Here is a 14942-nt window from a genome sequence, read left to right as displayed (position 1 = left end):
TGTTCAAGGTTCAACTAGTTTTTATCATGAGGATCTAGAAACCAGCCCCAAAGTAACAAAATTATGTTGTTTCAAAATAATAAAATATATAGCATATGAAATCAAACGGAGTATTATTTAATGAAATGGAATTACGTAAACATAGCAATTGGTCATTAGTAAATCATAGCTTTGTTGACATAATCGAGTCAGCTTAACATTATATAACTTGCCGGCCGTAACCACTGACTAGTGACTAATAAGCTAATTTTGAGAAACATCAAAATATAAATAAATCAACAAACTTCATGATCAATATAGTATGTAATAACATTTCCTAAAAAAATAATAGTATGTAATAACATATAATAACTCGAATCTTTTACCAAATTATTTATTTAAGTTGATTATGCACCTCTTCTTTAAAATAATAATCAAATAATTTAATTATTTTGAAGCCATCGGAATATTTTAAAAAAAAAGAAGCTAAACTTTAGTTGTACAAAGTGCCACGCTTTTGGTCACCTAATTAGGCCGGCGGCAGTATGAGAGAGGCAGGATACACGAGCATTTTCCTTTACCAAATCATCAAAACTATAAGCATAAATTAAATAGCAATTTTAGTCCCTCTTAATATTCTAGTTACCATTTTCGACCGCCACTACCAAAATAATATGATTTACTTGCCAAGTCAAGAAGAAAAATATTGTGTTTTCATAATTAATAAATAAATATAAACCTGACGAAAATTGTTTAGATATTTTTTTGATTATAAAATTTGTGTAAATAGCAACATGAAAATAAATAATCAACTTATTCAAATTAAAAAGGGAAAGATCAAGTATTATCACTGTCCCACTAATTTTGTTTCTTGCTACTTTAAAAAAATAAAATCTAAACCCCAACAAAACGTATTGACACAAATTCTAGATGTTTAGGTTCGTCAGCAATTTGGTCAATAATTCAATTTCTGTGTGCATATGAAAAAAATTATAATAGAAGAGATTAATTGTTAAATGGATTTCAATTATCTCGATTTTTTTTTTGGGGTAATATGATCTCATCACCGTTTCTTATTTATTTTTATATTTTCATAACTAAATCATCAAAATTAACTATAGTTTTTTATTGAGTATTAAAAAAACTGTGTTTTAAAATTTAGAAACTAAAAAAACAAAATCAAATAAGAGCTGTGAAGAAAAATAAGAAATAAATAAATTGTATGCAAAAGTAGGATAATAGGAGATTATAATATTTTACATTTTTATTTTTTAAAAAAGATAAAGAGGATACACTTTTAATGAAAAATAATTTTATAGTATTCGTCACAATATTAAATAATTAGATAATTTTTATTTATTTAAAAATCATATAATAAAATATGATAGATTAAATATTTAAAATTTTGTTTTGTCTCTAGCTTATGTAAGTAAATTATCCTACTATTGACCTAGCATTGATTGAGTAATTAATTGACATAAAAAGAAAGACTATAAGTGAAAGCTAATATTGAGAGTAGTTTCCATTATGACCAACAGAGAATAATAAATACAATATAAAAAACTATATAATTCTCTTCCACATGAACACATTTCATTATTCATCAACAATTCTCTCCAAACATGCCATGTTTCTTCCTCTTCTTCTTCTTTACTTCACTTTCTCTTCTCACCACAATCTCAATCTCAATCTCCACAGATACCTTAACCTCATCACAAATTCTCAGAACAAATCAGACCCTTGAATCAACAAAAGGAACTTTCGTTCTTGGTTTCATCCCAGGAACAAATTCCAACATTTATTTAGCCATATGGTACAAAAACATTCAAGACAGAGTAGTTGTTTGGGTTGCAAACAGAGACAATCCTCTTCACAATTCCACTAATGGGTTTCTCAAAATCGGTGACAATGGAAACATAGTTCTTCTCAATTCATCTGATTCAGACAACAACCTCGTATGGTCTTCCAATCAAACAACGGCTAAAAATCCAATTCTTCAGCTTCTGGAAAATGGAAATTTAGTTCTAAGAGAAACTAACGTGAATGAAAATCCAACAAATTTTCTATGGCAAAGCTTCGATTACCCAACAGATACTTTGTTACCAGACATGAATATGGGTTGGAATTTTGACACAAAAATGGAAAAGCACTTAACTTCATGGAAGATCACAGGTGAAGACCCTTCAACAGGTGATTATTCATTCAAAATCGATTTTCATGGTTTACCAGAGATTTTCCTACGGAATGGTGAAAACATAATATACCGAAGTGGACCTTGGAATGGTGAAAGATTCAGTGGTGTACCAGAGATGCAACCTGACACAGATTCCATAGTTTTTAATTTTTCAACGAATGAACACGGTGTAAACTACTCATTTTCAATCGGGAATCGGTCGATTTTCTCGAGACTAGTTGTGAATTCGATAGGGGAACTTCAGCGTCTAACATGGGTAGAAAGTAGTAAAACATGGACAAAGTTTTGGTATGCACCGAAAGATCAATGTGATGATTATAAAGAGTGTGGTCCTTATGGTGTGTGTGATTCTAATGCTTCCCCTGTTTGTGAATGTGTGAAAGGTTTTAGTCCTAAGAATGAACAAGCATGGAAATTGAGAGATGGGTCTGAAGGGTGTGTTAGGAAAACGAATTTGGATTGTGAGAGTGACAAGTTTTTTCGAATGGAGAATGTGAAGTTACCTGAGACAAGTTCTGTGTTTGTGAACAAGACAATGAGTATTGTGGAATGTGGTGATTTGTGTCATAGGAATTGTTCTTGTACTGGTTATGCTAATGTTTATGTGACTAATGGAGGAAGTGGTTGTGTTATGTGGATTGGTCAACTTGTTGATATTAGAACTTATTCTGATGGTGGACAAGATCTTTATGTTAGATTAGCAGCTTCTGAGATAGGTACGTTTTCTTTCTTTCATTCAACTTTTTTATTGTTTTTCTTCTTCATTTATTTCATTGTTAGAGGGTAATATGTGTTTTGGTTGATTCAATGAGATTAATTAAAACTTTAAGTGTTTTTGTCTCGTGAAACACTCAATGGATACACAATTCAAAGCCTTGGAAAGTTTCTTAAAAGCAAAATAATAATACTAATAACAAGTTTTACAAGTTTGTGGCATTCACTTTAATGAGTTACACAAGGGAGAATAACTAAATAATTTATACTCCCTCCAAAAAGAAATATATCTAAAAAATGTATTTGAAAAGTTACTATATTTAGTTTTTATCAAATACTCCTACATCAATATTTGAAATATTATGTTTGTGTATATATTGCATAAAAAAAAATTACAATGTATACCACGAAAAAATTACTAATTAAGGACATTTCTCTTAGTATAAATTCTAACATTGATTTATTACTTAAGTTAGATTATACCTTGTTATTGTTTCAATATTTATTTTGTGTACTTGATTCTTAATAGATTTGAACCAAAACTCTTTTTATTATCTTAGTTTCTCTCTCATGGTAAGAGTGAGAAAGAGATATAATCAATACAAAAATAATTTTTATAAACTCTACAAATACATAAAAGTTACTTGTATATATGTTTATCTCTTAACATGATGGAGAAATGGAGATGATCTAAATATGTTTTTAATATGTTTCCTAACAAATTTAAATGGATTAAATCCATATTTTTAATGAAGATAAATAATTCAAAATAATATGGTATTATATAGAATAAAATATATGTCAATTCAATAACAAGGTATAATTATAAAATAACTATTTTTGTATGCAATAAGACAACTATTTCAAACAATGAAATATTTGCGTTCCTTTTAAATAACAAAAATAATTTTTCCTCTGAATATAAGCTTGGAATTTCATTGACAAATAATTGAAAACATATATTTTTTTTGGGGGGTAATTGGGTTGAAACTTGAAGGTGCTTGGAGAAGAAGAAAAGATAAGATAATTTTAAATTGTAAGAAAATAAAAATAATTTTTATTATTATATTTTCATAGTTCTTTAAGCTGGAGAAGAATCTGACTTTGACTAAGGAAATAAGGTTCTAAGCAAGCTTTTGGATTTCATTATTTTAAGCATTTGAAGTGAAAATAAATATTATATTTCACATTGAACTTTTATATACTTTTTTATATTTGTTTTTCTCTCTATAAATATTTATTTAAAGTAAAAACATAACGTATAAATAAAACTAATCACATTATAAATAAAAAAAAGAAACAGATTTGATTTCGTCTTTTGGAGCTGTCTAAATAGAAGACCTAGTTTGTCTCCTCACATTTGATAATGGTTGGCTGCGTGTGGGAGTCGTGAAACTCGTGTTTGTGAATTGTCACCAAATATGAAGTTCTCAACGAATTGCATCTTTCCACTCATCCATCCTTTTCAAGAATTTATTGGGCCCACTCACTTTTTGACATGGGCCGACCTGTTGACTTTCTTGGCCCATACGTTCAAATTTTATAGTTACATTCACATTTATTTTTTTAAAAAGAAAATAACATTTTGAAAAGTAATTTTTCTATATAAATTATTATTATTTGTTTTTCAAATGTTGCTTTAGATGTCGGCTTTTTGCATTCACATTTTTATTATTAAGAAAAGTTTAGATGAATTAATAATAAGATTGTGTTTTTTACTTTAAGTGACTTCATTAAAAAAAATTAATAACAAGATTATGTTTTTTAAGAGTAAATAATAAGGTTATAAAAAAAATTATGTTTTTTAACAGTATAATTTAATCAATTGGAAGTCATAGAGTGGTTTGATAGTTTAGGAGAATTGGAGTGACAAAGATATCTAAGTTCAACTATTTCTTCGAATAAAATTTATAATTAATTCGACTCTATAGAGAAAAAAAATCAGTAAAGTTTAATTTTATTTTTTGATGTTACAGTATAGTTTAATTTAGCAGCTAGTAAAATAGTATGCATATATGTTCATGTTTGAATTTGAATTTAGAAAACAAAAAAGAATTTTGGTTGGAGTAGAAAAGAAGTTAACGAGTCATTAATGAAAGTGGAGAAAAGATTCAACCATATGCTCTTGATGTTATGACTTTGGTGAGTTGCCAATGGTTGGTATGATTTTGGTATGTGTGAAAAAAAAGGAAATAATTTGATAAATGAACATTGCCACCATTCACCAATCCAGTGGGGGGACCCAAAAGAGCTTAATTTTATAAATTTGGGTGGGAGTAGGTGCCTTCCCACAATTGCATGTTTGTGTCATACGTCAAATAGGAGGAGAGTTTGAAATTCAAAACAAATAATATTCTCTCTTTTTTCTTAAGCTTGGTGATGGTTCAACTAAAAATAAAGAAAATGTATATTATGTATTCAAATTCAATTCATATTTGTTTATTTTTATTTTTATTTTTGTTAAATCAAGCACCGATCAAATCACACATTTAAATCGTAAGAATATGGAAGATCTTAAACATTTACTTAAATGTGACACCGTTGGTTGTTGCTGGTGTTTTGAACAATTTTCTAGTACGAGACACCACATATCATATATGACACTTTTCCATCCTAACAATGCTTTTTTTTTAGTAAGAAAAATCATGATTGAAATATAATGTGTTTGATTTTACAAGAAGGAAGTAAATGAATATAATAGAAAAGGTAAGCTAATTTAATTGGTTTCCTTCTTTTTGGTCCTTGAACTGAAATGAAAATCAATTGCTAATAATTAGGAAGTTAATCTTGTGTGCATAAATTCCATGCAATGCAATCACAATGTTCCCTAGTACACAGAAAATAATGGCTGCATATTTTTGTTTTGAGCTCGTAGGTTCCTTTCTGATTGTTTGACATATATTTCTGTCTTGAGTATTTTAATTTCTTGTGTTGAGTCTTCACTAGTTTTATTATTAATAGTCTCAATGTGATAAAGTATATCTTTTGACAGCTAGAACAAATATTAAATGAATATGTCAATTTGAAAACTGTTTTTTTTTTCTTCAGATAACTCAGGATCTGCCAGTGACTCTCACAAGACAAATCACAGAGCTGAGATTGTAGGAATCACAATTTCTGCAGTTGTTATAATTTTGGGATTGGCTATCATATTATGTAACAAGAGGAAATTGCTAAGTAGATTGAATGGGAAGACAGACCAAAGAGGTAATGCACAAGTAGTACATGTTTATGTCTCTCCTTAAAAATTAATAAATGCATTATGACCATGGTATTGTGCCACAGGGTAAAATTAAGTGTTTTGGTTTGTTTGTTGTGACTAAACTAGGTTCTCTCCAAAGAAGTCGAGATTTGTTGATGAATGAGATGGTATTTTCAAGCAATAGAGGTAGCTCAGGAGAAAGGGACATGGATGACTTAGAGTTACCAATGTTTGATTTTAATACCATAACAATAGCTACAAACAACTTCTATGAAGCCAATAAACTTGGACAAGGAGGCTTTGGTAGTGTTTACAAGGTATGTATCTTTTTAGTATCTACCATCAATCCATCATATATATAATAACTCAATAACACAAAGCACTCATAATACACATATCCTAACACTAACATGAGTAAATGTGGCTATATTCTAAATATCAGGGAAGGTTGATTGAAGGCCAAGTAATTGCTGTCAAGAGGTTGTCACAAACCTCAGGACAAGGAGTTGAAGAATTTAAGAATGAGGTCAAATTAATTGTCAAGCTTCAACATAGAAATCTTGTTAGGTTATTAGGTTGCTGCATTGAGAAGGATGAGAAGCTGCTAGTGTATGAGTACATGGAAAATAGAAGCCTTGATTCCATTTTGTTTGGTGAGTTGTTTTAACATTTTTGTATCTTAAATCCTTCTCTTTTCTTTTTTGATGCAGAATTTGGACATGTTTTTGCTTATTATCAATGGTCTTATTAATGTTTTATATTCAAATACATTAATATAAATAAATAATGTTACAGACAAAACCCGAAAACCTTTACTGGACTGGACAAGGCGATTTAACATTATATGTGGAATAGCTAGAGGGCTTCTTTATCTGCATCATGATTCAAGACTCAGGATTATCCATAGAGATCTCAAGGCAAGCAACATTCTACTTGACAGCGAAATGAACCCTAAAATATCAGACTTTGGGATGGCTAGAATATTCGGCAAAGATCAAACAGAAGCAAATACTTTGAGAGTTGTTGGAACATAGTGAGTACTACAGTATTGCACTATAGTGAGTACTACATATTGCACTATACTTTGAGACTTTATAATTTTGTATTTTTCTTAATGTGCAGTGGCTATATGTCTCCTGAATATGCTATGGACGGAAACTTCTCGGTGAAATCAGATGTTTTTAGTTTTGGAGTTCTTGTACTAGAGATCATAACTGGAAATAAAAATAGAGGATTCTACTATGCAAACGATGATATGAATCTTCTAAAGAATGTACGCGAGAATGATTCTTCTTCAATTAGAATACTTTGATATAATCTTCCACACTAAGTAGTAAGTACTAAGAAAGAACTGTTTTTTTTTTGTTCTAGGCATGGAGCCAATGGAGAGAAGGCAATGCATTGGAACTCATCGATTCATCGATCAGCGATTCATATACACCATCTGAAGTTCTTAGATGCATACATGTTGGACTATTGTGTGTTCAAGAACGTGCAGAAGATAGGCCAACAATGCCTTCAGTGCTGTTGATGCTAAGTAGTGAAACTGCACTAATGCCAGAACCAAGAAGTCCAGGGTTTTCCCTTGGAAAGTCAAAGAATCCTCAAGAGACTGATTCCTCTTCAAGTAAACATGATGAAACATGGAGTGTGAACCAAGTCACTGTCACATTGCTAAATGCTAGGTAGTGAAATACCATTCAACATATTTGTATAGTCACAGAAACATGAAAATAAATGTTTCTGTATATAGAGTTTGAGTTTAATTTTGAGACAGTTAACAATCATTTTATACTCATCCAATCTTATGTTGGCGATACCTTATTTAAGAATTTTTCTAAGTTAACAGCAAGTGCTGAACTCAACTTGTTAAATAACGTGGCAAGACATCATTAGAAAATGCACCAGAAAAAATCACTTTCACATAGCTTGAGCTTATAATAGCTATCATAATATAATATGTTGCGTCTCACACTAACTATAACTAGTATTAATTTCTATTTTCATTCTTCTTCTCAAAATTGTCTTACATTCCAGCCGAGCAAAATAATAAGAAAACACTCTTCAATTTACATTTTACCAATAAAAATACCCAGTTACCCGACAAGGTGTTAAAACCATACTATACAAATCTCCATTGTACACAAAATAATATTAAATGTGTAAAAAGTCAACATGGTTATTGATTATATCTATCTACCATTTACTATTGTAACAGTGACTTGGTTTATCGTGTTTGAGTCTTCTTGCCTGGCTGAAGATGAATCAGTTTCACCCTGATTCCTTCCAAGGACGAAACCAGGGTGCTTAGGTTGTGGCAATGATGCCGTTTCGCTATTCAACATCATCACCACTGATGGCATTATGGGCCTGTCTTCTACTTTTTCTTGGACACATATTAGCCCCACATTTATACATCTTATAACTTCTGATTCTGAAATTGAATCTGCAAATGATGAATCTAATAATTCCAATGCTTTCCCTTCATTCCATAGCCTCCATACCTATCACCACACATTGAATAAAAAAAGATTATATTAGCACAAAATCACCTGCATTTTCAAGGGTCGCGACCGTGATTTAAAATCTTGTTAATAGATGATCATTCAAGTAAACTAAGCTTTTTGGCATACATGTCCAAGGAGATTTAGATCATCTGAGAAATGAAATCCTCTATTCTTCATGCCGCTAATGATCTCCAACACGAGAACCCCAAAACTGAAAACATCAGATTTCGCCGAAAAATATCCGCCCATTGCATATTCAGGAGCCATATAGCCACTGATTTATAAATTAATAATGAAGTCAATTAGGCATGGCATGATGTATGTACTAAACAAAATTAAGCAGTTGGTTACAGTTGCACTCACTATGTTCCAACAACTCGCATTGTATTAGAGTGTGTTTGATCATTGTCAAAAATTCTAGCAATCCCAAAATCTGATATCTTTGGATTCATTTCTCTATCAAGTAGAACATTGCTTGCCTTGAGATCCCTATGGATAATTCTAAATCTTGAGTCATGATGGAGATAAAGAAGCCCTTTGGCTATTCCACATATGATATTGAACCTCATTGGCCAATCTAGCATTGAACTCTTTGCTTTATCTGAAATTTGATTAGTCATAATAATAAAAATATCAATAATTTGAATACACCTCAATAAGCTAGAGCTAGACTTTGCAAATGATAATCTTGAGTTCTTGACCATGCACGATGATAATTAAAATTGTGTCATAAACTTACCAAATAAAATAGAATCTAGGCTGTTATTTTCCATGTACTCATAGATCAACATCTTCTCCTCTTTCTCAATGCAGCAACCAAAGAGCCGTACAAGATTTCGATGTTGAAGCTTCGCAATTGATCTTACCTCATTCTTGAATTCTACATTTCCTTGCCCTGAGCTTGTTGACAACCTCTTCACAGCAATTTCCTGGCCATCTACAAGCCTACCCTGTGTTCGCCATAGAGTAAATTTTTTTACATTGACAATGATGAAAAATAAAATCCATGTAAAAAATGAAAGTTTATTTACCCTGTAAACAGTTCCAAAGCCACCTTCTCCAAGTTTATTTGCTAAAGAGAATGAGTTTGTAGCATCTGATATGACATGAAATTCAAACAGTGGCAACTCCAGTTCGTCTATGTTCCTTTGATCTGAAGTATCTCTGCTATTTGAAAACATCATCTCAGATAACAGTGTTATCTGACCTCTATCAGAATTACCTGGTTTATAGAGAAAACAAGAAAAAAACATTATATAATGTTTAGAAAACATGCATTGTGAAGTAGCATGTTTAATTAATTAGGTTCAAGTACCACTGTGGTTAGTATTCCCTTTCTGTCTTCTCTTCTTTTTCCACAAAATGAATATAATCACTCCCAAAATCAAGATAACTATAGCAATTGTAATTCCAGCAATCTTTCCTGCATTTTTTTTAGATCCACCAGAAGATCCTGTCCCACCTTCATTTGAAAAAAAGTAGTAGGAATTTTAGTGTATAATATCATTTGCATTACATTTGGCTTACCTTAGCCTTCTTCCCAAATAAACATAAATATCTTGCTCAAGTATATTGTTCATATTATAATATCAAGACAAAGTAGTTATAAGCAAGGTTTTAAATTCCACTTGATTTGGTCAAAAACTCCACTTAAATATGGCTGATGCACACTCAATCGCAGTTGCAAAGACATAAAAATCCATAATGTCACAATTTCCATTGCATACTATCTTTTAAAACCCTGACTACGTCTATAAGGAATCACTTCCTGATTAGTCAAAAAATTTACACCTTGATCCAATATCCAATAACAACTCTATCTAAAAAACTAAAAAAAAAAAAAAAAGAAAGAAAATGTAGTCATTAATTAAAAGAATAAAAACCAACATTACATTAGTTCGAGTGGAATTGAACTCAGATCTCTTAAACAAGATTTGAACCTTGTTGATGGACAAAACGTGGTTGTAACTTGTAATGGGAGACCCTACTAAAGTTGGTCAACCAGATTCTCCAACAGATATTAGTATTTAGTTATCAACAAAACCAGTGGATTTTTCATAACAATAACATGGTCATCAGAAAAATATTAATGGAATAAAACATAAAGAAATGACTTGCCTACATCAGAAGCTGCTAATCTGATAAAGAGATCTGTTCCAGCTTCAGAAAACTGTCTCATGTCTACAAGACTATAATTCCACATGACACAACCAGTGCCACCATTAGTAATCTCAGCATTAGCATAAGCAGTGCAAGAACAATCTTTGAGACACTTAGATTCACATTCCAATAGATTCATACTCTTGTTCACAAACACACTTCTAGTATCAGGAAATTGCACATTCTTCATATGCAAAAACTTATCCTTTCCACATTCCAATTCTGTTTTCCTCACACACCCATCAGAAAAATTTCTCAAATTCCATTGCCCTTGATTCTTGATACTAAACCCTGTCACACACTTGCATATAGGAAAGGCATTTGAGTCACATATACCAAATGGACCACAAGCTCCATAATGATCACAATCAACAGCAGGTGCATTCCATACTATGTTCCAAGTTTTAGTGCTTTCGATCCACGCATAACGTTCGATTGAACCGGTCCAATTCACAACAAGTCTAGACAAATTAGACTGAAATAATCTTGCAGGATAGTAATAAGCTTGATGTTTATCAGCAACAATTTTATCATTAAGAACAGATATTGTATTTAGTATTGGTACTCCACCAAAACTCTCACCATTCCATGATCCACTTCTAAACACCCTTTGTTGCTTGTTCCACAAGTAAATATCTGGAATACCATGATAATCAAGACTGAAATAACCATCACCACTTGATGGATCATCTTGGCTTTTCCATGATGTTACTCGAATCTCGACGCCTGTGTCGAGGTTCCAACCAAGTTTCATGCCTGGTAACAAAGTATCTGTTGGATGATCAAAACTCTGCCATATATAGTTGGTGTTGTTTTTCTCTTGTGCTTCTTTGAGAACCAAATTTCCATCATCTGAAAGATGAAGAACAGGGTTTGTAGCAGAGGTTGTGGTTTGATTTGATGACCATATAGGATTATTTGTTTGGTTGAAAAGAACCAAGTTTCCACTTTCTTCAATTTTGAGAGTTCCATTGGAATTTTCAAGAGGGTTGTTTCTATTTGCAACCCAAACATATATTTTATCTGGAAAATCCTTGTACCATATACCTATGTACCATTTGGAAATGGTTGTGTTAAAGAAACCAAATTCAAATATATTTTGTGGAGATACTAGGGTTTGGTTAGATCCAAGTGATTGTGTTGCAGTTAATGTATCAATAGAGAGTACACTATTGAAAAAACATGCAGATAAAATGAAGAGTTTTGCAGAAGTGGAACCTTTCATTTTGCAATGTTTGTTCCTAAAATCAAAATCTTTTTTATTTCTTATCACATATATTAAGAATATATTAATATTTGCGTTCTGTTTTGGGAGTTAATAAAGTCAAAAGTAGGACGTAAATTATTGAATTTTTCTGGAATTATTAATTATTTGGACAGATAAGCTTACTCAAATATTGGAGTTGACTGCATACGTAACTGCAGACACATAATAACTTCTGCCTTATGTCATTCTTTGAGAAGAAAATATCAAGTTGATTTTTTGGGTTGATGGAAATTAATTTACACCTCCATCCATGTGAGTTTATCCCAAAAGATTCAAAAATTAAATTAAATTTAGGGGGTATTGAATTTTTTATAAGTTACTGCTATCGGCTTACAAATAAATGTGATGGAAAATGCACAGAATGCAGCTAAGAAAAAAAAAGGAAGGGTGACATCAAAAGCAAAGATAATGCTATAAAATGTTCAATAAGATATGTATGTGCTGTCGAATACTACCACCGGTACCATGTTTGGAATTTTTTTTCTTCCAAATATAAGAAAAAGTCACACATGTGTATTTATTACTTATTTTACTCCTTGGAGAAATAGATCAAATTAAGTTTAAACGAGAGAAAATCTAGTGCTGCCTCCGTAAGAAAAAAAACTTAGTTCCTCACTTTTTTTATCTATAAAGGATGGTTCTGGCTTTTTTATTTATTTAATATCTCGTGTAAATTATTTTATTATCTCCTTTTATTTAAATAAAAATATTTTTTTATATAAATTTAACTATTATTCGTGTTTTATCTATAATTTATTCGTTTAAGTGTGATATTGTATTATGCGTCAACTTGATAAAATATCGTTTGTTTTATGTTGAATTATTGATATAATGTTCTCAAAGTTTAAGGTAACAACCACCATTAATAAAGACAATATGAAGTCGATTTTAGTTTGAAGTTGAAAAAATAATTTTTGTTTTCTTTCTCTTATTATATATAATAAGAAAAATAAAAAAATAAAATAATACTACTTTATTATGTTACTTTTTTCGACTATCGGTGTATTCAATAATATCATTAATACAATGTAGAAGATAGCTAATTATAAGTGATACAAAGTTGATTTAGTGGTTGAGACAAAAATAATTAATATAATAATAATAAAAAATAAAATAAAAAATAAAAAAATTGTTAGTTAATGTCAATGAGAACAATGTAGTTTTTGTAGTATACAGAATATATAGAGTGCCGGCGGGGCAGAGGATTCCATCCTAGTTCTAGAAGAGAGACAAAAAGATGGTTGAAAATTGACCAATTAAGTACGTTACGCAATTTCATTTTCATGACTTAGGGCTATGAAAAGTTCAATGAATACAATACGTCTATAGAGGCGGCGACACATTGAGAATAAACAAAAATTGTGGTGTTGATGGAGAAAGTAATTTGAAGATACTTCCAAAATCAATAAAAGTAATTTGAAGAAAGTTCTATTTAAGCTTATGATATGATTTCTTAAAATAAAGTTTATGGATCCACCCATCTATGAAAATAAATAAAGTTGATACCTTTTCATAAAAAATGTTTTGATGCACGACTTAGAAGTAAAGGACCCAAAACTTCACCTCACAATACTTTGTCTTTATTTATTATCTAATTTCAAATTCAAATCGTATAATTAAGTGTCTTAACCGTAGCTGCCCACAGTTTAAGAAATCATTGCTTGCTAATATGTTTACTTGTACAAAATTTTACTCTTGATGCAGCTAGATCAAAGTTCACACATAATTAACAAGGTCAAACACACATGCTAACAATTCTTCATACCGTAATATGCATAATCAATTTTTAACAATCACATCACATTTGAACATATAGAATCTCTTTCAAATAATAATCCAAAATTTATGATGCGTTTGGCCCCACTTAAACATGGGTTATGGAAAATTTTACATTCCAGAAGCAGAAAAAGAAGGAAACGTGACAGAAACAAAAAGAAAAAAGATCGAGACCTTCAACATTCTACTATTTAGAGATACCAAATCAAATCAATGATTATGACTTTTTATTCCTAATGTAAAGAGTTAGGTAAAAAATATTTGGCGCTATAACATTCATTTTCCAGCACTCATTGACGTTAGAGTCCTTAGCATTTAGTCTCACTTAACACACGTGAGTTTAAAATATTATACTGTGCTATTTTGTTATAGACGTGAAATAAAAATACTCTTAATTAAATTTAAATAATTAAAAGATAGACTACTTCTCTCTTTTAATAATAATAAATAAATTAGATGTATATCCATGCATGTTTTTTTAGGAAATTAAATTTATTTATTTTTAATTGTGTAGAGAATTAAAAGTGTTGATTTTAAGTGAAAAATTATATTTAAATAAGTATGTTGTAAAATATTAGTACGTTAGAGGTTGAGTTCACAATATATAAAATTATTTTGATATTGTAAAACTAAGATATAGTGAAAGAATTATTTACAAATATGCAAATGACAATTGATGCTTGAAAACATTACAAGTTTAACAAAATTGTATTATAACAATCAAATATATTTTATAATCACAATTAAGGTGTCAATTTATACAAATTGTAGAAATTTTATTTGCATTGTTATATATTTAATAATGTTACAAAAGTATTAAGTTTTAGTTCATTATACTAAAATATACACAATAAAATTGAAATAAAAATTAACAGCGATAAAAATAAATTAATAGAGTTATTTTAGTGTGGTGAATTTGTTTATATTTATTTTGTTGTCCAATATCCTACTAACCAAACTATGTTTAATATGGTAAAGAATTTATGAATATAATTTTTTCCATCTTGGAGTAGTGCCTTATAGCAACATCAATGTCCAGTAACAATCATTTGGATGTTGAATCTATTATTTTTTTAGTTACTTAAATCACTTTCACATTTACACAACAACGGATCGGTACAATGCAGTCATATAAAAAATATG

General features: G+C 30.3%; 2 protein-coding genes across 2 annotated transcripts; one reads left to right on the top strand and one right to left on the bottom strand.

Annotated features, from left to right (window-relative positions):
- Positions 1 to 1507: 1507 nt before the first annotated feature.
- LOC101490514 (receptor-like serine/threonine-protein kinase SD1-8) lies at positions 1508 to 9198 on the top strand. The gene is made up of 7 exons (XM_004485624.4): positions 1508 to 2889; positions 5936 to 6094; positions 6216 to 6406; positions 6532 to 6742; positions 6885 to 7122; positions 7212 to 7362; positions 7461 to 9198. The coding sequence occupies exons 1-7, from the start codon at positions 1602 to 1604 to the stop codon at positions 7776 to 7778; spliced, it is 2556 nt and encodes an 851-aa protein (XP_004485681.1). The 5' UTR covers positions 1508 to 1601; the 3' UTR covers positions 7779 to 9198.
- LOC101490837 (receptor-like serine/threonine-protein kinase SD1-8) lies at positions 6884 to 12020 on the bottom strand. Its single transcript, XM_004485625.4, has 7 exons — positions 10715 to 12020; positions 9912 to 10058; positions 9628 to 9818; positions 9336 to 9546; positions 8960 to 9197; positions 8723 to 8870; positions 6884 to 8593 (listed from the first exon to the last, which is right to left on the bottom strand). Exons 1-7 carry the CDS (start codon positions 11979 to 11981, stop codon positions 8282 to 8284), a joined length of 2514 nt encoding a protein of 837 aa, XP_004485682.1. The 5' UTR covers positions 11982 to 12020; the 3' UTR covers positions 6884 to 8281.
- Positions 12021 to 14942: the final 2922 nt, after the last annotated feature.

Source organism: Cicer arietinum, chromosome 1 (assembly GCF_000331145.2).
Source record: "Cicer arietinum cultivar CDC Frontier isolate Library 1 chromosome 1, Cicar.CDCFrontier_v2.0, whole genome shotgun sequence".
NCBI classification, from domain to species: Eukaryota; Viridiplantae; Streptophyta; class Magnoliopsida; order Fabales; family Fabaceae; genus Cicer; species Cicer arietinum.
Note: the sequence above shows the minus strand (reverse complement) of the source record. Positions and strands in the feature narration are given on the sequence as shown.

What these genes read in the sequence shown, in the direction of transcription:
- LOC101490514 (XM_004485624.4), top strand. Translation starts at nt 1,602, where the DNA reads ATGCCATGTTTCTTCCTCTTCTTCTTCTTTACTTCACTTTCTCTTCTC. An exon ending in GCTTTGGTAGTGTTTACAAG is followed by an intron (nt 6,407 to 6,531) that starts GTATGTATCTTT and finishes TCTAAATATCAG; the next exon opens with GGAAGGTTGATTGAAGGCCA. An exon ending in ATATGAATCTTCTAAAGAAT is followed by an intron (nt 7,363 to 7,460) that starts GTACGCGAGAAT and finishes TTTTTGTTCTAG; the next exon opens with GCATGGAGCCAATGGAGAGA.
- LOC101490837 (XM_004485625.4), bottom strand. Translation starts at nt 11,981, where the DNA reads ATGAAAGGTTCCACTTCTGCAAAACTCTTCATTTTATCTGCATGTTTT. An exon ending in AGGGAATACTAACCACAGTG is followed by an intron (nt 9,819 to 9,911) that starts GTACTTGAACCT and finishes TCTATAAACCAG; the next exon opens with GTAATTCTGATAGAGGTCAG. An exon ending in CCTAGATTCTATTTTATTTG is followed by an intron (nt 9,198 to 9,335) that starts GTAAGTTTATGA and finishes ATCAAATTTCAG; the next exon opens with ATAAAGCAAAGAGTTCAATG.